Source organism: Phocoena sinus, chromosome 4, assembly GCF_008692025.1.
Source record: "Phocoena sinus isolate mPhoSin1 chromosome 4, mPhoSin1.pri, whole genome shotgun sequence".
NCBI lineage: Eukaryota > Metazoa > Chordata > Mammalia > Artiodactyla > Phocoenidae > Phocoena > Phocoena sinus.
Genome location: NC_045766.1, coordinates 96,626,441 through 96,653,251, shown reverse-complemented (window position 1 = coordinate 96,653,251; position 26,811 = coordinate 96,626,441). Strand labels below are relative to the sequence as shown.

Here is a 26,811-nt window from a genome sequence, read left to right as displayed (position 1 = left end):
CTCTTGAACCAGGTCCTCAAAATCCTCTTTCAAATGACTGGATGGATCCATCCAAATGTAGCATCATCAACAGCCAGGTTTTGACCATGAGAAGTAGGACAGTCTGTTCTAGGTACCCCCAACCACCACACTTCTGGTTCTTCTGCCTTGGTTCACATTTCCCTCCATGCATTCAAATCCTGTAGTGGGCCTAAAGCCCAAGGTCCAAGGTCCAAGTCCAGTCCACCTTGATCTTTTCCCTGTACCATGCAAACATATTCTCAACTTTACAGTTTTAGAAATGAAATGTCTCCCACAGCTGGCATATCACCCACAGTTACCAATATTGGTCCAGGAATTTGCAAGGTACTTACAATTTGTTTATTTACTTGAACGTAATATATTGGCTTTGCTAAAGAAGTAAAACTGGAAGTTTATAGTAAAATATATACTAAATGTATGTCAAGACTCACACATAAAAAGAATATGGTATTCTGGCACCAGCTGTATCTCACCCAGTCATGTTCTCCTCAATACCTGGTAGAGGAGACATTACTGATGATGCCTCATGACTTCATGCTTAGAGAGAATATGAGCTTGGCACTGCTTTGCGTCCTCAATTGGACAGGTTACTACGGCTCACCCTTAAACCAACGAATCACACATTTACCCGGTTTGGTCTGAGGTACTTGAGGGCTTGGTGTGGTTTTAGGTCTGGGACGTGGACGACGAGGTCTTTGTGATGCTTTGGTAGCTAAAGAAAGGAAAGCCTTATGTTATTCTACATTGTACGGCTCTGGGTACTGAGGAGAGGTTTTTCCAAAACCTGTTAGAGTTTTTAAAGTTCCATGAATTTGTAGTTTAAAATTTTTACTCATTTTATGCCAATGCATCTTTTTTTTTTAAGGTTGAGGGTACTTTGGAGGCAAACTCATGTTTACAGTCAAATTACTCATTCAAGGCATGAAAATTAGCACTTGTAATCAGATACTCATAGAACTTCCTCACTGGGGGAAAAATGAGAAGGACCAGTTCTGGTGCAAGGGGAGGGGAAGTTAGGGTCACACTAAGACCCTAACTTCAGATTTGGATAATTGCCTATTTGTCAAATTAGTAATAAAACACATCATCACTTAAAACACCAATAAAGAAACAAACATACCATGCAAATAGTTTTTTAAAAATCTAGAAACTTAGATGGCAAAGGAGCTTAAGAGTAGCTGTTATTGCTGATCAGCCTAGAGAGGAAATAGATCCCAATTTGTTTTAAACTCAGCTTTAACACAGAACACTTTTCAACGAAGCACAAGGCGATGTGATGATTTCAAATGCCCCACGTGGCAGGTAAACGTTTTGAACTAAGCTCATGCCTGCTCTCCTAAAAACAACAGGAACCTTGTTTTTAAGAGGCTTCAGGGCTCTTCAAGTGAAGACAGTGGCTGAATGGCAGTGCAGGATGATAGTGGTCATCTCGTGAAAGAGGAAAAGCCATGTGATGGGGATGGAGACTGAACAGACTGTACAAGGAGCAGCAAAAGATCTAGGCAAGTGGCACAGGGTCATTACCTAATGTGGTCCCAGAGGTCTCAGTTGTAAAAGTATCAGGTTCAAGGTCTGTAACAGGAACTGAAGTAATAAACAAAAGAGGTTTTTAAAAAAATGTGTATGAAGAGCTACAACATTCATGTCAAAATGAATCTTGCCAGTGTAACATTGCCTCTAGAATATTTTTTTAAAATTTCTGAATGAAGGGTGTTATGGACTGAATTGCCTCTCCTCAGAATTCATTTGTTGAAGTCCTAACTCCCAATGTGACTGTGTTTGGAGTTAGGGTCTTTAAAGATGAAGTTAAGGTTAAAGGAGGTCATAAGGGTGGGGCTGTAAGCCAATAGGACTACTGTCCTTATAAAGGAGAGGGAGAGACACAGGGACGCTCATACATAGAGAGAAGGCCCTGGGAGGACACAATAAGATGGTAGCCATCTGAAAGCCAAGGAGAGGGACCTCAGGACATATTAAACCTGCTGATACCTTGATCTTAGACTTCCAGCCTCCATAGCTGTGAGAAATAGATTTCTGTTGTTTAAGCCACCCAGTCTGTGGTATTTTGTTACAGCAGCCCCAGCACACTAATAGAAAGGGAAATCAATTGTTGTGCTCAGACCTGGCCAAACTGTAGTTAGGGACTTCTTCATCTCATGAGACAGTCATTACCTTTGGTCTCCGTTTAGCACCACAAAAGGGAAACAGTTCCTGTAGTTAGTGCTTGAATATCTGAGTCTGCTATGGTAGACTTTAGGATATTGTTAGGCTTTTACTTAAATATGTTTCTAACAACACTCAAGAAGCACGTGAAAAACTAACCTGTACTTCTGTGGATGCTGAATAAAGAAAATATCTACTATGTTTATCAAATTATGGTTGCAGAAAAAGTTCCTAAATAACCAAGCAGCCATTACACAAATAGCCAAAAACTGTTCTGATAATCTTGCTGAGAACTCAGCTTTGGAAAGATCTTGTGACTTCTGTCCAGACAAGAAGACTAGGTAAGAGGCAACTTCTTAGTCTGTGGCAACCGGTAAAGCACCCGTCCACTCTCAGCACAGGGAAAACTATCCAAGTTCGGGAAGAAGAGACTTCTGATGCTCATTAAGAACAATGCTAGCCTTATTCAACTAGTGTCCTTCAAATGCATCATCACCAACAAAAATGCTTTGCCTGGCACTTAGAAGAAGCAGGGACTCTGCCCCCTCTGGTTGCCTCTCTATATATCCTATGTTTTCATCTTGTTCACTCTCACCTATCCACTTGTGCAAATTCTGATGTGACGTCAAGGCCCAAACTCCTTCTCTGCTCTACTGAAGCCCACGTCGATTTTTCGCTTCTTTAAGACTTGCTATAGATGTATGAGATGAGAGAATTTGGGGTCCCTCCATCACCAGTTAGGGAAGAACTAAAGATCAAAAGCACCCATTTTGGATTATATGTGAGTTAAAAAATAAAAAATATATATTTCCATTAAAAAAAAAGAGCCACTATAATCAGTCTACACTTAATGTTTGTGTACCTAAGAAAAATCTTGAATTTGCAAAAACACCCTGCCCTGTTTTCATCCTCTAGGATTTTCACACAAGAAAAGTGTTTGTGCTCAACTAACCTGCAGACTGAGAAGTATAACATGTCTCTTACTATCCAGAATTGGAGAGAAGGTTATGTCTCTTCCAAACATGAACTCCTCGCCAGTTCTGAAGGGGCAAGGACTCTTCATGATTCCCTCACTAGGGGGTATATGGGTTTACATTTTCAACCAGTGACAGGCTGCCAGGCTCCTTAAGCCAAGGGCCCTGCTTTTGTCTGGTGTAATTGCTGCTGCATCTGAACTTGGAGTGGTTTTAAATTTGTGTTGTGAATGACATGTCCGCTGGGATGTTTTTGGAAGTAGAAAAAGATAAATTTCTGTTACTTTAAAGCTTCTGCAACTTACAGGTTTTTGAACAGAATCTTCTTTAAGTTTTCCAAAGCTTGATAGATTTTCTTCAGTTTCAGGAAATGTTTCTTTCTAGTGTGAAAAGTTTGGCCCTACTACGCTACTGTATCTTCCTTTGTTATTGAAGATACTTTGGGGACAAAGTTGACACATTAAAATGAATTATTAATTCAGAGAGTCAAGATTGGTATCTTTTAACACATTCTCCTAGAGTCCTCTGACTGCATTAAAAAGGTTAAGAATCATTTCTAAACTATGGTGGAGATTAAGGGGGAGTCAGATTCACCTTAAGGATGGGGCTTACTATTGAAACTTATTAGCCTTGATCACATTATCTGTTAGACAATTCACTAAAAACATATTACCCAAATGTTAACAAAACAACAAAAAAACCAGGCAGACAGGGCTTCCCTGGTGGCGCAATGGTTGAGAGTCCACCTGCCGATGCAGGGGACGCGGGTTTGTGCCCCGGTCCGGGAGGATCCCACATGCCGCGGAGCGGCTGGGCCCGTGAGCCATGGCCGCTGAGCCTGCACATCCAGAGCCTGTGCTCCGCAACGGGAGAAGCCACAACAGTGAGAGGCCCGCGTACCGCAAACAAACAAACAAAAAAAAAGGCAGATAAAAATGGCAGGTGTATAAAGGATGTATAAAGAAACTTCCCTGTCACAGCCTGGTTAGCATAGATCAGGATCAGGCACTCTTATAAATACATGAAATTTACCTTAACAGAGAACTCTGGTTGAGCTAAAAGCAAACTGGCTTGAAAAAAATTTTAACTGAAAAGAATTTAACTAAGTTACAGGGCAGGAAGATATCCCAAACTAGATCCAGGGATGACTCTCTTTAGAATAAGAAGTAACTTGCTTTATGCACATTTAACTCACAAGACAAAGAATGTAACTAAATGGCAACAGAGGGTAATGGGCAGAAGTTTGACACTGAGCAGAAAAAGTGCTTGCTGAAGGTCAGAAAGTGGCATTACCGAATGCTGTCCCTGGAGCCTCTTTGATAGGAGCAACTGCTTCAAGGACTGTGGCAGGAACTGACCAAAAATAATAATAAAAAATGTTAAACATTTATACAGTCTCAGAGGGATATGGTGTGTCTGCACTCGGGTACCAGTTTATCACTCAGGAAGGATTGTCTCTGTACTCAGATAACTGTCCCTGAGAAGTGTCCCTGAAGCTTCTCATTCTGTGATGATCCTAGTCTAGGTAATGTGCCAAAGTAGACCCTCCCCATCTTGCTAGAAACTCATCTTTGGAAAGAGACAACAAGCTTTGCCCAACTGGGGTACTTAAGAGAGCAAGATAAAGGGCAGCCATTCAGCCTGTGGTTCAGCTGTATCCTTCTGTCTCATGCCCGGGAAAGCCTACCATGTATGGATAGTGATGATTCTTACATGAAACCCAAACTCCTAAGTCCAAGAGTAAAAATTCCTTTTCAGCTGGTCCTTTGAGCCCATTTAGCTACAGCAGCTTCAATAAAATGCTCTGATCAGCACCTAGAAGCTGACAGCCTTCACTGGTCCGAGAAGCCTCTGTCTCCTCTCGCTGGCCTCCACACAGGTCCTGTCTTCTGAACTTCTTCACCCCACCCTCTCGCGCCCCAGCCATCCAAATCTATAGTGATTTCAATGCTCAAGCCCTTCCTAACTATTCTGGCCCACCCTGACTGTTTCTTTAAACCAGGGGTTCACAAACTATGGCCCATAGGCCAAACGTTGCCCATGGCTTGTTTTCATATAGCCCATTTCCATTTTTAAGTGATTGTTAAAAAAAAAAGGGAAAAAAGAGAACTATACATCAGAGATTATTGAGGCCACAAAGCCCCAAATATTTACTATCTTGCCCTTTATAGAAAATATTTGCTAACTCCTGCCTTAGATCTGTACTATGACTTATACAACTTTAATAGTTACCAAGAAACAGTCTATTCGCCCAAATATATGTCTGACCTATAGCTGTTTCAGTCCACTACACACATTCAATATATAAAGGATGGATAGAATTGAATGAGAAGCCAATGAAATAGACATTTAGAGAGAAGATTCTAATTCACAAAGGGGAAGGAATTTGGCTACCCCCTAAGACCTGTCCGACTGTGTTCTGGTTGCCTGCTCTGGAGTGAAAGTGGCCGCTGGCCCTGACTTGCCCCTTCACTTTCTCTAGACCTCACAGGGATGGGCTGCAGGATTCCTCAACCAGGATCTACACATTTACCCAGTTCAGTCTGAGGTGTTTCAGGATTCCGTGTGGTTTTAGATTTGGGATGTGGATGATGAGTTCGCTGAGGCACTTTGGGGGATAAAGGAAAAAAACTTCAGGTTAATAGAGTGTTTTTAGTTCCAGAAGCTGTGGATAGGATTATAGTTGTTATAATTTCTTGAATTGCAGGAAATTTTTCTTTTGAGTTTGAAACATTTGTCCGTATTTGATGATTGCCTCTTTTTATCACTTATATTACTGTGAAAAACAAAAATCACACAGAAACCTGAGTTGATATATCAAGGATATTCTCAGAAGGGATTTTGGAATGAAAAAATTTCCAAAAACCTACTGAATTATTGTGATGGTGGGAAAGGGGTAGGGTGACTTTACACTAATGATGGTGCTGGTAACTTCAATTTACTAGCCTTGGACATATTTTCTATTTCACTCCTTACTGAAAAAAGACTATCATTATCTAAAATGGCAAAATAAAAACAAAATCGTGCATGTAGTAAAAAATATAGGAATTTAGATCTGCATAAGAATTACGTCACACCATAATGGCTGTGACACCGTACTCAGTTTGGATCAAGGACAGACACGCCCACCCCTAACCCCCATTGACTGTGTCTGAAACTCAGTAACACAGAATGTGATTAAAAGGTTACATAGGGATGAGATGCCACAAATTCAAATGCATTGCCTTACAGATATGTATAAGCTAAGTTCATACTTGATTCTTTGAATAACAAATGAGTTGTTTTAATACTCTTCGATATATTAGGAAGTAATTGAATGACAACAGAGGATGACACAGAGTCTTGTGGTTATGACAGTGGCGAAATGGGTCTGAAATGAGTAGGAGCAGATGCTTACGGACATAATGTGTCATTACCTACGGTCGTCCCTGGAGCCTTGGTCCTAAGAGTAACTGGTTCAGGGATTGTGGCAGGAACTGATCAAAAGTAAGAAAAGAAATCAAAGAGATTTTTGTGAGTGCATGAAATGTCAGAAAATTCATCTTAACAGTAAAAATAATGCTTCGAAGGGGAAAAGGGAAGGGCAAGGATGGATTACACAAAAGTTTAAAACCAAGAGGCAGGAACTATAGGGGTGGGAGGTGAGAGGTAGAGGCGGTGGGGAGTAGGGCTTCACCCTAGGGTCTGCCCACCACACATAGAACAGAGAGCCACAAAGAAGCTGAGACCATACTCGCTAAGTCCTTAGTGAAGAGAGTGGCATTTAATATAATAAGGTGAGGAACAACCTCTCAGTTTGTGGTATCATATTAAACTAAGCATCTTCAGTTCTAAGAATAGAAAAAGCATGGTCCTGTGTAGAAGTAAGGATCAGTGAAGCCCACTGAATCAAACTTAAGGTCTCGAGTAGACATCCCAGTCCCCTTTATTTCATCCTATAGAGGCCCATTCAACAGGAGTGTTATCAGCAAGTCATCCTCTGTCTGGTCACCAGCTTCCTTCAGCACATTCCCTGTTTATCAGCCTTTGTTCCCTCAACCCTTCACTTATCCGAATTCTGCACTGATTCTTTCCCCTAATTATCCTGGATCTTTTCCTGCTCCAAATATTTACTATATTTCTAGCATATATCATTTGTACTATTTCAGAAATTATTTTACATTTGTATAAACATGCTGCCCTATGTTATTTTCTACCTGTTTATGCAGGAACAGCTTTTGTTTACAACTATAGTACAAAATGTTTGGGAAATAAAGCATAATTCCTACTTCTGATTTGTCTCACAGGTGCTAATATGGTTATGGGGATATAGAAGGGATTAATAAGAAGAACAGTGTTTACTCTTAAGAGATATATAAGGCATGTACTGATTATGTGCACAGAACTCAGGGTCCCAGCTGGGGTAGAATGCTTGGATTCCTTAAACCAGAAACGGCATATTTACCCAGTGTGGCCTGAGGTACTTCTGGACGGGGCGTGGTTTTAGGTTTGGGACGTGGACGACGGGGTCTCTTTGTTGTTGTTAGAGCTGAAGGGAGAAAAGTTAGGATCATTATAGTGCTGGTGACTCCATTACCTCTGAATAGGATGATATAACCGGGCTCCAAGCCTTCTAAAACCGGCCAGAGCTCTTTTGAGTGGAGACACCTTTGTTACTTTGGTTTGAAATTTTATTCTTGAATATATTAACAGGTTTTCTTTCATAATTGAGACTTCTCTAGAGATTAAAAATTATATTACAATTATGCTTAAGAAATGAAGATGAGGGACTATCATTTTCTTGAAAGCGTCCCTAATGAGAAATCACGCTAAACTGTGAAAGTATGAGAGAAGTTCAAACCATCCTATACTATTCACTTATAATTTAAAACAACTAGTCTTGGGCAAATTTTCCACTTGGTAATTTACTAAAATCACTACACAATATTAGGTGCAACATCAATAAAGCAAAAAAAAAAAAGTTATGTAGAACTTGAAATATAGAAAGTAAGATGCTTAAAGAAACTTCATGGTATCATAATTGACACTATATTGGTGGTCTAAATAAAGAATATATGGAGAATCACATTTAGCCCCCAGCTCTGACAAACAGTACTATTTAAACAGAGACTCAGATTGACACGATGCAATTACAAGCTGGGAGATGCAGCAAATAGATGTGTTGAATTAAAGTTTATACACATTAATGTTAGAAAGAAAGCCTTTTATATTTTAAGATGAACACAGCAATAGGATGACAATAAATTATGACATCATTGTCTCTACAGAACATAGATAAGTCTGACAACAAGTAAAGAAAGCACTTGCTGAAGGATGTACAGGATCATTACCTAAAGATGTCCCAGTAGTAACAGGTTCAAGGTCTGTAGCAAGAAATGATCGAAAGCAATTAAAAAAAAGAATTGTTAAACACATAAGAAAAGTCACCAAACTCTCTTGAAAATGAACTTCACTAGGGTAGTGTGGTTCTACGGCCAGAAAGCAAAATTTTCAAAGTTCCAAGGTGAGGGTACAAAGATACATGATATCATGAAACGGTTATACCCTTATCATCCCTACATGGTTACCTACAAGTATTGCTTTTTATATCATCTGATAATATAATGGAAAACTCTGCTTAGAAAAATCTTTAGGCATCTGTCTAAAAACATTACGGTTAACAACTGTAAGGAAAGAATGTGAAAGTATAATTTATAACACAATATACTGGAAAACAAACAATTACATCTATGTCATGATAGATGCAATTGTTGATATATTTAAGCAGATATTGGTAATGAATAACCAAAACAGACAACGCTCCTTTTTGTTAAGAGTCCACTTTGGAAAAAGACCAAGACCTCTGTCCAAACAAAGCCATATAAAAGAGCAAGATACAAAGGGTCATTCAGTCTACAAAACTTGTCAGTTCATCTCTCTGTTATCAGGACAGAAAAGGGCTGACTGGAGGGTACGCTGCAGCCAAGTGGCTCACATCCAAGCATTGAAGTCAGGCACTCAGGTCCTCTTCACAGACCCATCTAAAAGTAGCACTGCTGACCACAATTTCTGAGCACCAGCCAAGTAAACACTGCACTTCTCCTTTCTCACAATCAAGTTCTACTTCCAAGTCCTATCCTTCTGCTGTCATCCACACATATGGCACCTTCCAGCTTCTGTCTGTTATTCCTGCTCATCCCTCCAACAAGCCTACGAACTATACACATTTCAAGGTCCACATGACACTTATCACCCCCATGGATCTTTCACTTCTCTAAGAATTAACTAACAGTTGGTAAAACTCAATAAATATGTTGCTTTTGCCCATTTTCCTTTCTATCCGTATATGAACGGTTTCACACAAGAGCAGCTTCCTCCCTCAATGAAGCCAAGTCCCTTGTTATTTCTAAACTATTCCTCACAAATGCTAATGTGGCAGTTCATTAAATATGAGACTAATTGGAACTAAATAGGCTAGATACTCAACTAGATACGTTTTTGCGGAGCCAGAAACAAAGAGAAAATGTAATCGAATGGTGAGAGAAGCAAATAAAATACAAGGTACCAAGAAGATACTAAGTAGCGTGAGGAAGTCACATGAATTGACTAGAGCACTTGTAACTTGGGCATCCATCCTGAAGGATCACAGGGTTACACTCCCACCACAGTATCACATCCAACAAGGTTCCACAGGTACCACATATTTACCTAGTTTGGCCTGAGGTGTCTCTGGGCTTGGCGTGGTTTTATGTTTGGGACGTGGACGTGGACGACGTTTTCTTGTTCTTTGTGATGTTTTTGGAGCTGAAGAAAGGAAACTGGTTAATGTTGTCTTATGACTCCAGAAAAAAAGGATGACACACGGCTCTAGGTTTTATAAAATTTTGCTAGATTTTCTGGAGTCTTGAGAAATTTGTCTCTGGGGTTTGGAATTTTCTTTGTCATCCATATGCCAAAAAAAAAGTTGTGGGGGGTTGTCTGCTGACAGTTCTTTTGAGAAAGAACATATAACATTATTTTAATTATCTGAAAACTTTACTGTTATTGCTGGTATCAGATTTTCAAAGAGAACCCCGATCCAAGGGACGTCAGAAGCACAGCATGTCTACATCGCATTAGAGAGGGACACAGGCTCACCTGCTTTGGGGAGATTATATTTAGAAATGACTTGGTTTAGGCACACATCCCATTAAACATTATTAGACTAAACACATCTCATTTCTTAAAATCATTGGTAGACCATAAAAATGCCTGGAATATCTTAAAACAACTTTCTTTTGATGGCCACAGAATTATACCTGATGTTTATAGGGCAGAGACTCCTAACTGCGTTTGGAATTCAGCAGAACCACTGGCTCTGTAAAGCTTTAAGAAAGCTGGATAATGTGGGTGATAGATACTCTGCACTAGCTTCATAGATGCTTATATTCTAACCAAGTGACTTATTTTAAACATCCTCAGTATGTTCAAAATGAAACAATATAGCTGAGTGACAAAAAGGGATGATGAAAAAATCTTACAGAAGAGAAAACCCTTTGACCAACATAGTAATGGAATAGACTGGACCATGAACAGAAAATGCTCTTGCCTGAAGACATCAAAGGTCATTACCTAATGTTGTCCAAGGAGCCTCAGTTCTCAGAGTTACAGGTTCAATGTCTCTGGCAGGAACTGACCAAAAGCAATACAATAAACGATGGAGGTTTAAGAAACATAGGAAAAGAAACAAAATTATCTTGAAAATGAATTCTTTTAATCCTGTAATGTTTAAAAAGCATTTATGAACTCTGGAAAAAGAGTATTTGTTCTGTAATAACTGGCTGTACTCTGGTACCTATTTATCTCACAAAACGGCCATACCCCTTGCACTTTGCATCCCTGTGAGGCCAATGAAAAGTAGGTTTTTTGGTGTTTAATTATATGATTGCAGCTGTATTGGAAACTTGGCTCCAAAAAAATCTCTTAGCTGTCTGATATGTGTTTTAAATTACTCTGAAAAATTGTTATGAAAACTTCTGTTAGTATTTGAAAGGTTTTCACCACCATTATTAATATATTTTTTTGAGAAATGGTGGTAGTGGTGAGAATTTTTAAAAATGTTCTTAATCAGTCTGATTATTGGAGATCTGTGACAGTTATGCAAAAGATAACCTTGTGCCCTTTCTCCACAATAAAGGTGATACTCTTTGCTACAATTTGTCCTTATTTATTCATTTATTTCAAATGGATACTTGGGAGATAACTATTCAAGTGAGGAACAGAGATGATTAAGAAAAAGGTCTGAAAAGTAATAATTCAACTTTTGTCTGAATAAACAGGATTCCTCTAATTCTCTAATATTCTGAAATGATTGAATTACACATTGGTATAAAATTAAGACTTATGACTCCTTGGTTTTAAAATAGTGTCTCTATTTTTCAAGTCCATAAGATTAAATGTAACATTAAAATATCGTACCACCAAAAACTCTGTAAGCATTTATATGGAGATTGCCTTTTGCTGACTGTCCAAGATAACATAGCACAGAGTTGGTTTAAGCCACATCTGAGAACTTCTTCTGAACGAAAGGAAAACATGGCATCCGGAAGAGACAGAAAGTGAGAACCACAGGACAAAACAATATTCAAAGCTGATTGCCTTCAAACAAAAGAGGAAAATCCCTATTTTGTTTGGAATTCAACACCACAGGACGGATTTATCAACAGAAAGGTCCAGTTGCATTCGAACATTATGGAATCAAGAAGAAAGGACTTTTGCGAGAAAGAGACAATTTGTATTTTCTCAAGCCCCAACCAGCTTTTTCATTGTCCCTCTCCCACATCATAAATTATACATACATAAAAGCAGAGATTTCAAAAATGTCCTGGTTTGAATGATGGATGGAGAAAGCACCTGTAACTCTTGCCAACATCAAGTGCTGCAAGCAATCTGACTATCTCTGAAGATGATCAAAGAACAAAAAACATTCAGGGATTGTAAGCTGAGCGGCAGCTGTAAGAATGCCTAATTATATTAAAAAGGTCCTTGTTGAAAATAGTAAACAATTTTGGGGAATGAATGAAAACGAGGATGCATGACAATTGTTTACACAAGAGACTACAGACAGTGATGGAAATGAGAGGGGCAAGTTCAGAGAAACATTGACCAAGAGGGAAGACATCCATCGTTACCTATGGTTGTGGAGGGCGCTTCATTCTCAGATGTAACAGGCTCAAAGACTGCACCATAAAAAATAAACAGATATAAGAAACAAAACTAAGGAAAGCTAGACTTTTAGGTGCTCATTGATGCTTAATTCACAGGACACAGAACTTGGTTTATTCTAAGCTGATATAAATTGCCTCCTTGAGAGACTTATTTATTATGAGAGATGCTCTCAGTAAATTAGAATTTTATACTAATTGGCATCTTAGGAGAAAATGTCACTTGGAAAACAACTGAATTTTCAGAACTATTATATAATATCTTCTTATTTAGTAGAAAATCACTTAGTTCATAGGTACCATTTGAAGAGCCAATAAGGTATTTTAGAGAAAGCCAATCTCCATGTGCCTATAAAGGAAGAACACAGGGTCAGCCTCCCTAGTGGCAGCTGCTAAAATCACTTTCAAAAATGCTCCAGATACAGAAAAACCAGGCTTCTATTCATTACAAACCCGAACTGAGAAGACAGAACCTAAAAATGCTTTAAGAGTGGAATCTGTCAGACAATCTGATATAAAATTAATTTCCCAAACATTAATTTGTTCATTTAACACATGAAACACAAGTGTGGCTACTTTGAGAAGATAACGAACAAAAAAACCATGGTATTTGGGTTTCTATGCTTTTATGATGTGACAAACTGTAAGCATCTTCAGCAACATCCCCAGAGAAAAAGCTTCTTAAGCCGAAGCACTGGAAATTGTTTACCGGATTTAGGTGGTGGCGTATCTGGTTTTGCTGTGGTTTTGGGCTTAGGAAGTAATTGCTTTGGTGATTTTGAATCTGAAGGAAAAAGGTGCTATAATTAGTGTCATGTCAGAGCTGTGAATGTCAAGATTAGCGCTACTTACACACCGTTTTCCTAGTTATAGATTAAGACATTGAAAGTAGAGATTACCAGGCTGGATTTGAGGTACATCTGGTCTACGTGTAGTTTTAGGTCTTTCGGATGGTTTCGACACTAAAGAAAAAAGTATTAAGGTCACAGCTGTAACTGTCAATAATTAAGGACACATATACACAAGCAAAGATACTATATAAATTCAGTGAATATACAACAAAATTAATTCCTGGGGTGGGAAGGGTGGGAAATGTGTCCGTTCCTACTGATTTTTCTGAAAGAAAAAAACCTTCAGGAAATGTTCAAAATGTGTCTCTCAACAAAAGTAAGGAGAACTATAAGAAGACTTTTTTCTGTATAAGTAATTTTTTAAATGACAAGTATAATAGTTCTGCTTCTTACTGGATAGGTTTTTTTTCCTTTTCCCCAGTATAAAAACAGTAAGGTAGAAATTTGAAACTTGCTTAGTAGGAAATCAGGAAAGTAACCCATAGATACTTGAAATTATACAGCATGTTACATGGCTATTTATTTCTGGAATTTTCTAAAGTAAACCAGTGATAGATTTATTGTGAATGCTGAGAAATTATAATGAAATAATCATAATCAAAACAGCATTAGGACTGACAACAATAAAACCAGCTGGAGACTTTTAATATTCTCAAGTTACAAAGACCATACTATTTTTGTCTTGGACCCTAGACAAAGAACAGTGTGTGTGACTTTGGTTATCAAAACATACTCAAAAAAATTCCCCAGAGAAACAGAAAAGCTGAAGGAGCCATTATTTCATGCAGCTGTTTAAGAGGGAAAGTCTTACAAGTTGAATGAGTAAAGCAATGAAATGGTAATCACGACACGGGAATAGAACATTGCCATTTGCCAAGTCCAGGATGAGCACGGAAGTCCCTGAGAAAGAGTCGACGGTTTTCTCTACACGAGGACACATCATGGGAGAACAGAGGGTTTCTGGAAAACCAGGAAGTTGTGTTCAAAACCATGGACTTTCCCTGAATTAGCATACAGAATTCTTCTAGAAGTTTCCTATCTTCAGGCTCTTCAGACCCAGATAGGAAAGGTGAGGGAAAGCATGGAACAAAACTGTGACACTGTGTATAGAATTGCAGTCATGCCTGGGCAGAGAGCAGGAAAAGCAAAAGTGACAACCTGGGAAAGCAATTGGAGGAGACCAGAATTACCAACTGTGGGCACCAAGGGCTCCGGGTGTACCGTAGCAGGTTCCAGAGCTACAGAGGCAAAAAACCAAAAATACTAATTATGTCAAGAAGCGGCATCTTGAGGAAGGAAACATTACTCTTCCATCTTTACTTAAACCGTGTACTTTTTTTGAATGTGATTTTCCTTTTTATTTTTCCCATTTGCCCCTCTTCTCCCTATTGCTTTCCCACATCTCATCTGCCATGAATACGCATCTTACGTAAAAGTTTTACGGTGCCCTACTTTAACGATCCACTTAGTGGCCCAGCTTACTGCTGTGTATACTTAATAACTACAAATAAAAATATAAACGTATTCATAAAACGTGAATTTAGAAAGTATAGATCCTTAAATATAGAAATCGATTACACTGGTTCCTAAAGCCCAGCTATTTAGGCGGTAGGTAGCTACTGTATCAGAAACTACCATATTCCACTTTCTATGTTAATTGGAACCCTGAACATCACATTTACCAGGTTTGGACTTGGGCCCATCTGGACTAGGTGTGGTTTTAGGGCGGGGACGACGACCTGGTCGTTTGGTCTTTGGTGGAGCTGAAGAAAGAAAATCAGCTAGTTAATACACAAAAGGTGGCCCCACAAACTGACCATCAATACTACGTGTATCTTAGAAGCACATTTAAGCCCTTTGATTTATTGCAGATATGTATCCTCCTGTTTGCCACTTTCTATCATTATTTACCCAGTTAAATGAGGTCTTGAATAATGGATTTTTATTTTATTTTTTGCCAAATATTTATAAATGTTCAAAAGATCTCTCTATTCTATTTTGAGGTGGAAAATTCAGAACTTTGTACAGCTTGGAGAAGACGGTCTCATTAAATTTTTGAAGGTATATGTTTAACAGGAACATGAAAAAGTTACTTTTAGAAGTCACTAGGGATAAAAACTAAAATTTATTTGGCCTAAGAGTCAAAAGGAAATGTTTTTCGCTTAGCATTTAAAAATCTGCAAATCAACATGGGGTGGGGTGGGGGAAAGGGAGGGTGGGATGAATTGGGAGATTAGGTCGGACATAAATACACTACTATGTGTAAAGTAGATAGCTAGTGGGAAGCTGCTGTACAACACAGGGAGCTCGGCTTGGTGCTCTGTGATGACCTAGATGGGTGGGAAGGGGGGTGGGGTGGGACGGAGGTCCAAGGGGGAGGGGATATATGTATACTGATACATATATAGCTGCTTCACTTCAGTGTACAGCAGAAACTAACACAACACTGTAAAGCAATTATACTCCAATAAAAAAAAAATCTGTAAATCAGAAACATGTGCAAAAAGGCTTTGAATTCTCAAATTATTTCAGGGAAGGCAACTTTTAAAGAATGAGATATAATTTTTAGACTATAGGATTTAAAATTTTTCTCCAAAGGAATAGAGAACACACACACACACAAATGGACATTAATGAACAAATCCATTAATGTGAGCCTGTTAATAAAGATGCCAGCAGTCAGGAAAAGGAAAAAAAGGTAGGTCACTCACTGCATTACCTAATGTTGTTGTTGAAGGTTTAGTTCCCAGTGTTCCAGGTTCTAAGACTGCACGAAAAATGATCAAGAAGGAATCAAAATCAACGGAAAGATGATGAACTTTAGTAAAATATGAAAAATGCTTAATTTTTAAGTACTAAGTCGAGCAATCATAAATGGTGAAACTTCTATCCATATAAGAAATTCCTTTTTTATGTAAATAGATTCCTGTGTTTTTAGACAAAATGAACAAAAACGCAGCTGGTCAGTTAAGTTTGGAAAGAGAAATGGAAAAAAAAAAAGGCATGACTCTCATTTGGAAGATGTAAATGCAATAAAGTAACCAACAACTCATGTTATGAAGGAAAATGTGAATAACTGGCTAAGACAGCACTAGCAGAACAGCTTTTGCTCTCTTGAAGGAAAAGAAGCTACATAGACTGGGGTGAATTTTTATATTTCTCTCATTTAATGAATTTCCTAGTGACACATCAGGATATTTAGATCTGGAAAGACCATAATGCTTTTCAAGAAAGTCTGCAAATGTTAGAGTTTTGAAAGTAAGAAAAACACCTCTAAAAGTGAAAGCACAAATATGTCCTGGGGAGGCCATGGTCCTCTATGGGAAATAACCAGGTTAAAACAAGCTCAGGACATGGTGCTCAAATACAAGGAGGGACAGCAAGGAATGTGACAAATCAAAATCAGTATGGCTTTCATGGCTGTCTCAGAGCTTCCACTTCAGCACAGGCAGGGAGTTTATCTTCTGGTGAAAATGGCTGAAAGAAAGATCTGAAGGACAACAAAGAAATAATGTTTTGAAAAGCCAAAGCTAAGCACAAAGTTGAACATAGAGGGTGTGAAAGAAAGAGAATTCTTTTTCACTCACTAAAGCAAACTTCATTACCTATTGGCGGCTGTGATGGTGGTGGAGTCTCAGGTTCCAGGGCTGCAATAAAAGCAAGTATTATCAAAGGGGATGCTGATGAGCACCATTTAAGCTAGAAATTAAAGGTCCTTTACCATAATAAGTGTTCTCTCATTGGTGAACCATCAGGTTCTATTGGCTTATGAAATAAAGCTCAATCAGCCTGCAGCCTCTCCACAAACCACAACAGAAGAAAGAATTCTAATTTTTGTTGTTGATTTTTAGCTATTTTCCCCACTACTGCTCCTCGTGCCTGAGGAGATATTAAAGGAAGTCAGTGTAGCCTCTCAGAGGTTGTTCACCTGCCATTTTATTTTCATGCAGGACAGTCGGTTTCACCCAAGAAAATGGGAAGAGGCAACAGACCCATCAGACCTGTGACCGTGCCTTAGCTCTGTTAGTTTGGGATGATTTTCAGCCTGACTGGATCTGATATTCTTTCACAAAAAATAGGAATGGAACTTACAGTCTAAAAGGGGCCACAAGTGTTCATACGGTGTTCCCCGTATTTACTAGTATCTATTGCTGGTGAACAAATTGATTTACACATGAAATTTATTCCATTTAAATTATCAAATCAATAGAAGTCAGAAAGTAGTCTCAGATTTCATCAAATGCCGAATAAATTGAATAACAATATTATATAAATATTCTGACAGATAAATTCTCCAATGCCATTCAGATTAGCAGTAAATAAATTATACCTCATGCTGAATATAGTTTGGTTAAAAAGTCTATTTGGGTTTTTTAAAAGAAGATCATCCAATAGAGGTTTCCTATTCTGTAGAACAAAAAGAATTCTTTTCTTTCAAGAAGAAAATAAAAAAGGAAATCAGTTGTTGAAATATAAAACAAAGTGAATATTCTTTGACTTTTTTTTTCTTACAGAAAGAAACCAATTAATATGGCACCTACTGACCAGCTTAACAGAACTTAAATCATTTTGCACTTATGTATTCCTTATATTACATTTACCAGGGTTATCTCTGATATTTCTGGACTAGGGGATATGGAAGGTTTGGGGGAAGCATGTAGTGACTCTTTAGCAACTAAAAAAGAAAATATAATAATAAATAATTAGGATAGAGAATTTTCATTTATTCTGAACGCAAGGCATAATAGCACAAGGTGTTACTGAAACGTAGCATCATTCATTAGAATGTCTGTGGCCAAAAAAAAAGAATTCTGATTTCTCAAGAACTTGTCAGAAATAGATTATAACAGATGAATGGCAGAGCTGCAGTGATGTACGAGATAGAAGTACACTAGGCAAAGTAAAAAAATGTGTGTGTGGGAGGGGGAGGGGGCGTGGCTAAATGTCAGAGTCTACAGGAGAAAGGGAAAATAAATAGTAGATATCAGTAATTAAATACAATATCAAAAAGCATTCACATCTGAAAATAGCAAAAAACAAAAATTCTCTTGAAACTTTGGAGTTGTAATTCAGGTTTTAATTTCTACAAAGTTGCCTTCTAAAAGTGTGAAAAAGTAAGATTTGGTACTTGTAGCACCTTTTAGCTTTCACAAAGATCAAAGAATGCTGTCTTTTGAATTTTATAAAGAAAAATCAGCATTTTTTAGGTCCTGAGACTGAGGCCAAATAGGTATGGAGCCCCATCAATTAAGCTTCCAATTCACCTGAATATAAAAATATTAAAGTCAGTGTTATTAAAAGTAAATACATCTTCTGATAAGACTTCCTCTATTTCATAGCCTTAAGGTATTACCGATAAAGGTGCAAAAATGTTCCATAAAAAAAGCTGAGTGGCATGCAAATAACTATACCACTCACCTCAGCACAAAACAAAGAAAACTAAAACCCTCTCATGGATTTGTGGCTAGCAATGAGTACAATTTACTATTCTGTCCACCGTGTCAGAGAAATGCATACAACAAACAGCTGTAATCGGAGGTCTCTCCCTTTTTTTCAGATCGTTAAAAGCTTGAAGAGCCGAACGTCATTACAATCTTAATAATTAACTATGAAGGAAACAATTCTTATTGGATGAGGCAGACAAGTTGGGACATGGTAGATGTCTGGGATTTTCAAGAAAGTGTTAGATTCTGCTTATAAAACAAACCAAAACCAATGTGGGTTTTTACTCGTTAGCTTAACCACAAAGGAAAACCAAAGGAAAAGCAGCCTGTATGGAAAGTGAAACAGAAAAACAGGAGACTGTGAGGAGAGGGCTGAGAAAGGCAATGAATGACTCAAATCACAAAGCTTTTGGTGGTTTATTTGCTCTCTTGAACCTTGGCAGGAGAAGAAGTATTTAGCAGAGCTATGGTGGTGGTTGCCATAAAATAAATACATTTTAAAAAGCTAAAACCCAAGCAATGGTTTATAGAGAACCAGTCATCACCCTATGTTGCCTCAGGCCACTCAAAGTCAACATGAGTTAGCTTAAGTTTAGGCACAGATTCTGAAGTGGTGATACTTGCTGTTAGGGGAAGAGTGGCTATTCTTAGGTGATTAGAAGGTAGAAATCAAAGGAATATAAACCCATTAGCTTCCAAATGATTTCCCCCATTTTAAAGGGAAATGTCAAATTAAGAAATCTCTTTGCTCAAATACCTTACAGTGATAAGAACACACTCTCCCACCTTGATCTGTATTAATGAATTTCCTCTCAGAAACATTTTATTCCCCCAGAAACCACTAAAAGTAATAATATAGCTTATCATGAATAAATGGTAATAAACATTAGGAGACATTTTTTGATGTTTTCAAATGTTACCTTGTAACAACAGAAATAATTAGATTGGAAAAACATTTACTTAAAGTTGGTGACCCCAAATGGCAGGGGGTGCTGGTGGGATGAATTGGGAGATTGGGATTGACATATATACACTAATATGTATAAAATGGATAACTAATAAGAACCTGCTGTATAAAAAAATAAAATTCAAAAATAAATAAATAAAAAGTTGGTGACCCAAACATAGAGTAATATTTCTCGAGCTGCTTGGTAATAGGTCCCTATTCAAAATACAGCTTAAATGTAAGAGTTACTACCTTATTCTAAAGTCCTCTGGGCATAATTTTAAAATAAATGTACATGAAATCCTTCTCTCAGATAGCTGACTGTCAGAGTTCTATGATTTAAACTGCTAGGGCTCTTGAGTTTTATTAGCTATGCTTCTTTCTCCTAATAACCTCTCTGAGTTAGAATACTTCATTCCATTTCTCTGACTTGGAGACCTCACCCCTGGTCACAGCATCAACTATACTCCCTTTGCCTAATCTATAATTTCTTTCCCTCTGACACCTACAACACCTGGAAATCTCACTGCCTCTTTAAAAGGAGTCATGAGAATTCTCTTTCTGAGCAGTTACGCTTTTCTTCCTTACCCATGTCTTTGCAAAAAACAAATCATGCCCACTTAAGCAGAAAACCTCTTGCTTTAATAATCCTACCTTGTAAATATACATTAATGAAAAATCCATATTACAGTGAGAAATATATTCTTCCCAGAGCTAAGGGGTTAAAGTTTTGATGAAAATAATGAGTTGTGATGAAGTTTCCCATATATAATCTCATAAATCAACATTTCAGACTGTTGTAGAGATTCTGGATAGATGGAAAAAACAATTTGATCATTTAACATGTCCTGCAATCCTTGTGCAGGGAATTGTCTCTGTTTTTAATTACATACACAGAATAACCCCTCCCTGCAAAAAAAGAAGAAAAAAAACCCCTTTTTTCTTCAGCAAAACATCATTAATGTCTCCTGAGAAGTAAACAGAAGTCAGTGTTCGGAAATCAGACCCAATTTAGAAAGAAGCCATAGAACATTAGGGAAATACAACCATTGCTAGTCATGCAGCCCGAGAACTGAGAAGGCCCCAAACAAGGCAGAGTTCTTAGGGGATGGAAAGACTTCTCCACTTCTCAGCTGAAAGGCTACTGTTTAGTGTGATCTGAATTCCAATCAACTTTGGCACTGGAAACTATTTCACAGTCCTAGACAAGGGAGTCCTCAATCCTTCCCACCACTCTATTTCTGTGCTTTCTCTGTGATGGTCATGAACATAATGAAACACCACACAGCTCAGAGAGATGCTATGATAATATCAGAGGAGTTGGCTATAAACGACATCATTTCATCGCACTTTCACTCTTTTCATGGAAAGTTATATCAAATACCAAGATGCAAATCAGAAGTTCTTGCTCCAAAGAGTGGCATAAAATAACTTTTCAACCCTACTTTTGGAATATCAAAATAAAGCTCAGGGTAATTACCAGGTTTGGTGTGTGTCACTTCTGGACTGAGAGAGATTTTAGGTTTCAAAGAAATAAACTGTGTTTTACTGGGAGCTGGAAAAATAAAGAAACAAAATAATCAACAAATCAATAATTAGTCATTTCAGTGTCTAAAACCGCAAAAGGAAAACCTATACCTCAAGTGCTATAAACCCGTCATCTTGGATGATTTTGGATTCCATTAAAATAATACTTCACAGAGCACCATTTAATGAAAATACAGTAATAAATTTTCATCTTTTTGAAAAAGCATTTCAAGAGAAATAGCATTGTCACTAGTCACCACAACTACCCAAAGACAGCGATTTTAACCCATGATTAGAAAACAAAAATCAGTGTAATGATTTTGCACCTTATTTCACATTTCTCAGCCACATCTAAATCTTTAAGCATCAGAAAAGAGAAATGTTTTAAAATTAATATTTTCTGATAGGTATAATGTTATGATCTACAGCATAAAGAGATTTTTACTAACACCATAACAGAAAGCTGTTTTGCCAAATGAAGTTGAACTTGAGGGCTTTACTTAAAAAAATGGAGAACTGTGTATAAGACGCAGCTTTAAAAACAATGGTTGCATAGAAGATGACAAATCATCAGTGATTTAACGGCTCTCCAAGGTACAGGATGATGTCTAAATGCTGAGTTCACATCAACCACCACACGGCCAGCTATCCAAAACCATGAAAGTCATGGAGTTGATGTGCACTATGAGATAATTTAGTACTGCTGAAATGATCCAGTTAGAACAGTGATTGAGATGTTACATAAAAGCTGGCATACTGGACTTTCCGTGGTGAAATGAAGTAACATATTTACTAAGGACATATTGTTACCCAGTGTTGTCCGTGTAGGTTCAGGGCTTTTAGAAATTTTAGATGTAATTGTTCCAGGACTTGTGGTTCTTTCTGGTGGTGGAAAGGAAAAACAAAATATATTAAAATATTCTAGAGACAATAAAAAAAAAACAATCCTCCAAAGAGGAACTGAATGACCTTTTTAAAATCCTGTAATATTTAGTCAGTGTTTACAAAGTATGCAGTGAGTAAAAGTTTGGGGCAAGAATTTTAAAATTTAGTCATAATAGTATAGTTATAAAAAAATTGTAATAAGCAATGGAATAATCAAAGTCTGGTTTGTCGAGCATGATTCTGAGTGTACTCTTTGACAATGAAGAGTGTCACATCCAGGTTGCTAAACTACCTTTACCTCAAACTCTGTGCCATAATATATGTTGTTCCCCTCTCCTTTTCCTCTAAACCCTACACATATTCTGAGGCTTACATCCTCAACTCGTACTTTCTTTTTCTGAGCTTCCACACAGTATTACAGTTTCACAAGCAGGTTGTATAATCTTACATTGCTCTCATTGTTCATGATATAATCTTAAAAAAAAAAAAATACAAGCAATTGGAAAGCCAGAGTCATGTCCTCTGCATCTCAGCCATCGCCCTAGTGCAAAACTGAAAACATAGTAGTAGGCAACGAAAACAGGAACTGTCTGCCTAATAACACTTAAACTCAGATGCATGCCAGGAAAATAAATTACAGTATATATCACTGTGACAGTAGGACTTGTTTCTATGTTTATACCAAAATTTGCATGCAAGAACATCATTCACTAAAATTGATCTAACAAGAAACAGCAGCATATTGCTTAGAAATGTGGAGGTAAATACAAAAGAAACATGCTAAAGAATTGGAGAATGGGTCTCAAGGGTAGAATAGGGTAGGGCAGTGGACTCCTCTTGTTCAATCTAAGCCTTGTAGTACTTAAAAAAAAAATCTTTACGTATTACTTTGATTAAAGAAGAGTATTTCCCAGAAAGAAAGAACATCATTCACATAATTTTCAATAAGATCTTATTGAAAATGTTTGATCCTTGTTATTTTGCATTAATTATTCATCTTCAGTCAATTCCAAATTTTACAGAGAATGTTTAATCTATAGAATCGTTTCTTTTTATAAGTAGATGGACATTATCTATTTGGAATTAAATATCCTGAAAGGTTAAAGAGACAGTTATTTACCAGGTTTAGTTCTTGGTGTTTTGGGCCTGAAGCGTCGTTTAGGTGTAGAAGGGACAGATGTAGTTTGCAGGGGAGCTGAAAGAAGATTTAATATAGCTGTGATAAATGGTATTTCCCAGGGGCCAATCAGGTTGTAACTGTAAACTTGTAAACTTCCTGAGGGCAAGAACTGCTTTTTATTTCTTTGTATCCCTAGAATGCCCAGCACTGTGTTTTATATACAGTAGGTGCTCAATAAGTGTTGATTGAGTCAAAAGAAATTAAATTCTATATGAGAATTGAAGGTACATCGTTCACTTAACTGTACTGGAAAGGGAGGACCCTTGTGGGATTTAAGAACACAAGGTACAGTTAAGAACTCAAAAGGTGATTTACTACTGAACAGCACGGGAGAAGCACAAATATTTGAGATGTAGAGAATGGAAGGTTCAGAACTTCTTTAATTCTATATCTCACTACTAACCTCACCAGGAGTTAACGAACTTCATTATTCCAATAATTTTCTATTATAGAATATATGTTGTTTTACTCTTTTATTCATCTTTCCTTATCATATCCAGGACTGCAGAGCCTACTTGGTGCTCTTTATACTTAGGCTACTTGGAGAAAAACAGTCTGACCAAGTGGTATCTAAATATGCTAATTGAAGGGAATGTATTTTAAAATAATTATTATCTATAATTTTGCTGTTATTTTCCAGTGGCAAATTTGAAAGAAGTATAGGGAATAACAAGAAGAAAGGGAATAATACTTCAAAATAACGTATGCAAAGACTGAATTTTAATGTCATACACCTGCAACTAATATAATGTTATATATTAATTTTACCTCAATTAAAAAAATACAGACACCAAGATTATGAAAATTCTTCGAGGATTATCACAAGGCTAAGTAGGACAGACAACCCAGTTCTTTGAAGAATTTCATGGTAGAGAATGAAGGGAAATGTTTACTACTGAAAATATTCTGAAAAGGCCAACACATGACTGATTCTTTTTGTCACTTTATCCATTCTTTCAAAGTACACAACTATACGAATGTCATTAGTTACCAGGTGTTGTAGGTTGCATTTCAGGACTGGTAAAGATTTCCAGTTTTTGAGGAACGAATGGTGTTTCACTCGGAGCTGAAAACACAAACACCCCATCCCACCAAATAATTCCAGTTAAAATGAGGTATTTTAAGAGTTTCAGCATGCTTTTAGATGGTGTTACAAAGCACATGCTACAAGGACATGATTAAGGATGAAAAATGCATGAATGTTGTCTTGAAAGCTGGTGGATGAAATGATAATTTAAAGTGGAGAAAAGGTCAGAATGAGATTGTTCAGTAGCTGACTCGAGGCAGACTCAATGCATGGAAGAGAGGTGATACAGGCCACAAACACACGAGATGAGAGGATATGGATGATGAAGATGTCCATGCAGTTTTCAAAGCTTTTCATTCCTTTAAGGATGGAAAAAATATCATCTATTACGGTTTAAAAAGAAAAAAGAGAGAGAGAGCCCAAAATGGAACATAAGATGCCTGCATTACAGGAAAAAATATATATTATATTCAGAAACAGGAAAGAAATAAATGATTAGATGTGATGGAATTAAATGGTCATTTGGAAGAAAGGCATTTACATGGATTTTCTTTCGATGGAAAACAAAGCACAATTTTTCTGTTAAAAACATTACCCAGTGTTGCCCTTGGCTGTTCAAGAGTTCTAGAAGTTTTAGATGGGACAGAATCCAGAAATGGATCGCTTGTTGCTGTTGGAATAAATGTCAACATTTTTAAAAGCAATAGAAGGCCCCAGGAATAAAATACAAATTCCAGAGTAATAAATTATGCCTCAAATGGGGAAAAATATCAAGAACACTTGAGAGATTGCTGACCAACATTTTAAAACTAGTGATTCATTAGGAGTTGAAGGTGACCTCATTTTTAAAAACATGCAAACTTCAAATGTTAAACCATGATAAAACAATGTTTCATATATTGAACTTTCAACTGGTTTTTCTGGTTCCTTCCCTCTGTTTCTTAAACTGCTAGTTGAATCTACTCTTAGCATTCTATTTCATTTCTTAAAATTTTCTGCTACTATATAAAATTATTTGCCTTTATTTATCATGGCACCAATAGAGCTAAGATAAGGCTACACACACACACACAAATACCAGACATATGTCTCTGTGTGGCAGAGACCAGTATTATTTACTTTGAGTCTCCTGCAGTACCTAGTTTAGTAAGTGCTCAATTAATACTTGCTAGAAGGAACTATTGGACTGAATTAAACTCACTGTAGATAGATCAGTAAGTGAATGCCAAACATTAGACCCAACTGAACTTCTATAGACAAATGAGTGACATGATTGCTCGAGAGACGGATTTCTCACCTTGGCACTATTGCCTTTTAGGGCTGGATGACTCTTTGGTGTGGGAGCTGTCCTGTGCATTGCAGGGTGTTTAGCAGCATCCCTGGCCTCTACCAACTAGATGTCAGTAATACCGTCCCCAGATACCAAAAGTATATCTAGCCATGGCCAAATGTTTCCTCAGGGGGAAGGGAGCAAAATCACCCCCACTGGAGAACCACTACACCAGGGAAAACTAAGAATCTAAAGCTTTTTAGACTGACTCTGAACACAGGAGAGATAGGCCATTATTTTACTGTGCCTCAGTGGCAACCTAATCTATCTGCATCTCCCACATGTGGCAGAGTTTATTTACTGATGGATGGGAAGAAATAATCATTCAGTGGGAGAGGTGGGTAGAATTCATCTCCCTGACACAGATTGCCATGTCTCTCCTGTGGAGCTCTAGAGAGCGCACTTTTTCATTCGGCAAAAATGAAAGGGAGAACTAGGTGCAGTATTGTCAGAATACCTGGCATCCAAAAAAAAGAATTGAGAGGCTGGGTGTACCTGTGTGGGGCTCTGATATTTCAGGCTCATCTGATGTTGTAGGGCTTGAGAAAACATCATAAGTGGCTTTTAAAAGAAAAGGTAAAACATAAAAGAAGATGTTAATTTTAATTTTAAAAGATTTCATGACATATTTTCATGCTGGCTGAAAGAGGACATTTTCATGTAGGTGTTAGTGAGCTTTGGCTGTGGGCTACTGGTCATGTCAGCAACGTGTAAGCAATCACTAAAAGACTTGCCTCTAGTCCTTCTTGCCCTGAACTAAAGGCTTTTATGCAGTGAGCCCTGACACTGACCCCTCGGGTGATGTGAGCATAGTGCTACTTACAAGGAAGTAGTGCCAGCTGTAAATCAAATAGCTTCAAAGAGTACAAACATAAATGAAATCAGATGGCAATTTGAGATTTCCAAAGAAGGAAACAGCAGTCACACTGAGGTAATTTGCACAGAGACTACAGCTTAGTCTTTGTACTTAGTAAAAGTTACCATCATGATGTCTGGATAGTACTTTACAGTTTGCACAGCGTTTTCTCATGTATCAACTTATTTAACTCTCTTAACATCCCTGAGAAATAGGTGAGGTAGACATTAGCCCCATGTTATAGACAATGGGGTAGTAACTCCATTTTCTAGATGATAAAATTGAGATCCACTGGGGAGAGGACATTTGCTAGTGGTCACGCACTGGGACTGTCAAATTCGACATATTTCCCATTCCATTAGCAGGGCCAGGAATGGCAGAGTTAAGACCAGCACCTTCCTCTTGTCCCATCCTTCCTGCCATTT

The 26,811-nt window shown here is 37.7% G+C and overlaps 1 protein-coding gene across 4 annotated transcripts in view; it reads right to left on the bottom strand.

The window, feature by feature from the left end:
* ABI3BP (ABI family member 3 binding protein) overlaps window positions 1-26,811 on the bottom strand; it is a 276,389-nt gene that overhangs the window by 102,684 nt on the left and 146,894 nt on the right. For 2 of the 4 annotated variants that reach the window (XM_032631465.1, XM_032631467.1), the window contains exons 13-18: window positions 26,026-26,091; window positions 24,796-24,870; window positions 24,165-24,239; window positions 23,114-23,188; window positions 21,919-21,990; window positions 21,062-21,136 (exon numbers count right to left, since the gene is read on the bottom strand). In XM_032631465.1, coding sequence (XP_032487356.1) covers window positions 21,062-21,136; window positions 21,919-21,990; window positions 23,114-23,188; window positions 24,165-24,239; window positions 24,796-24,870; window positions 26,026-26,091 — 438 coding nt within the window. Of the gene's footprint in view, window positions 1-649; window positions 734-1,545; window positions 1,606-4,451; window positions 4,512-5,691; window positions 5,767-6,574; window positions 6,635-7,602; window positions 7,687-8,488; window positions 8,522-9,845; window positions 9,942-10,748; window positions 10,809-12,307; window positions 12,356-13,049; window positions 13,125-13,239; window positions 13,303-14,381; window positions 14,430-14,873; window positions 14,955-15,910; window positions 15,959-16,796; window positions 16,839-21,061; window positions 21,137-21,918; window positions 21,991-23,113; window positions 23,189-24,164; window positions 24,240-24,795; window positions 24,871-26,025; window positions 26,092-26,811 lie in introns of all 4 variants that reach the window. The other 2 variants (XM_032631466.1, XM_032631463.1) reach the window with 2 other exon arrangements.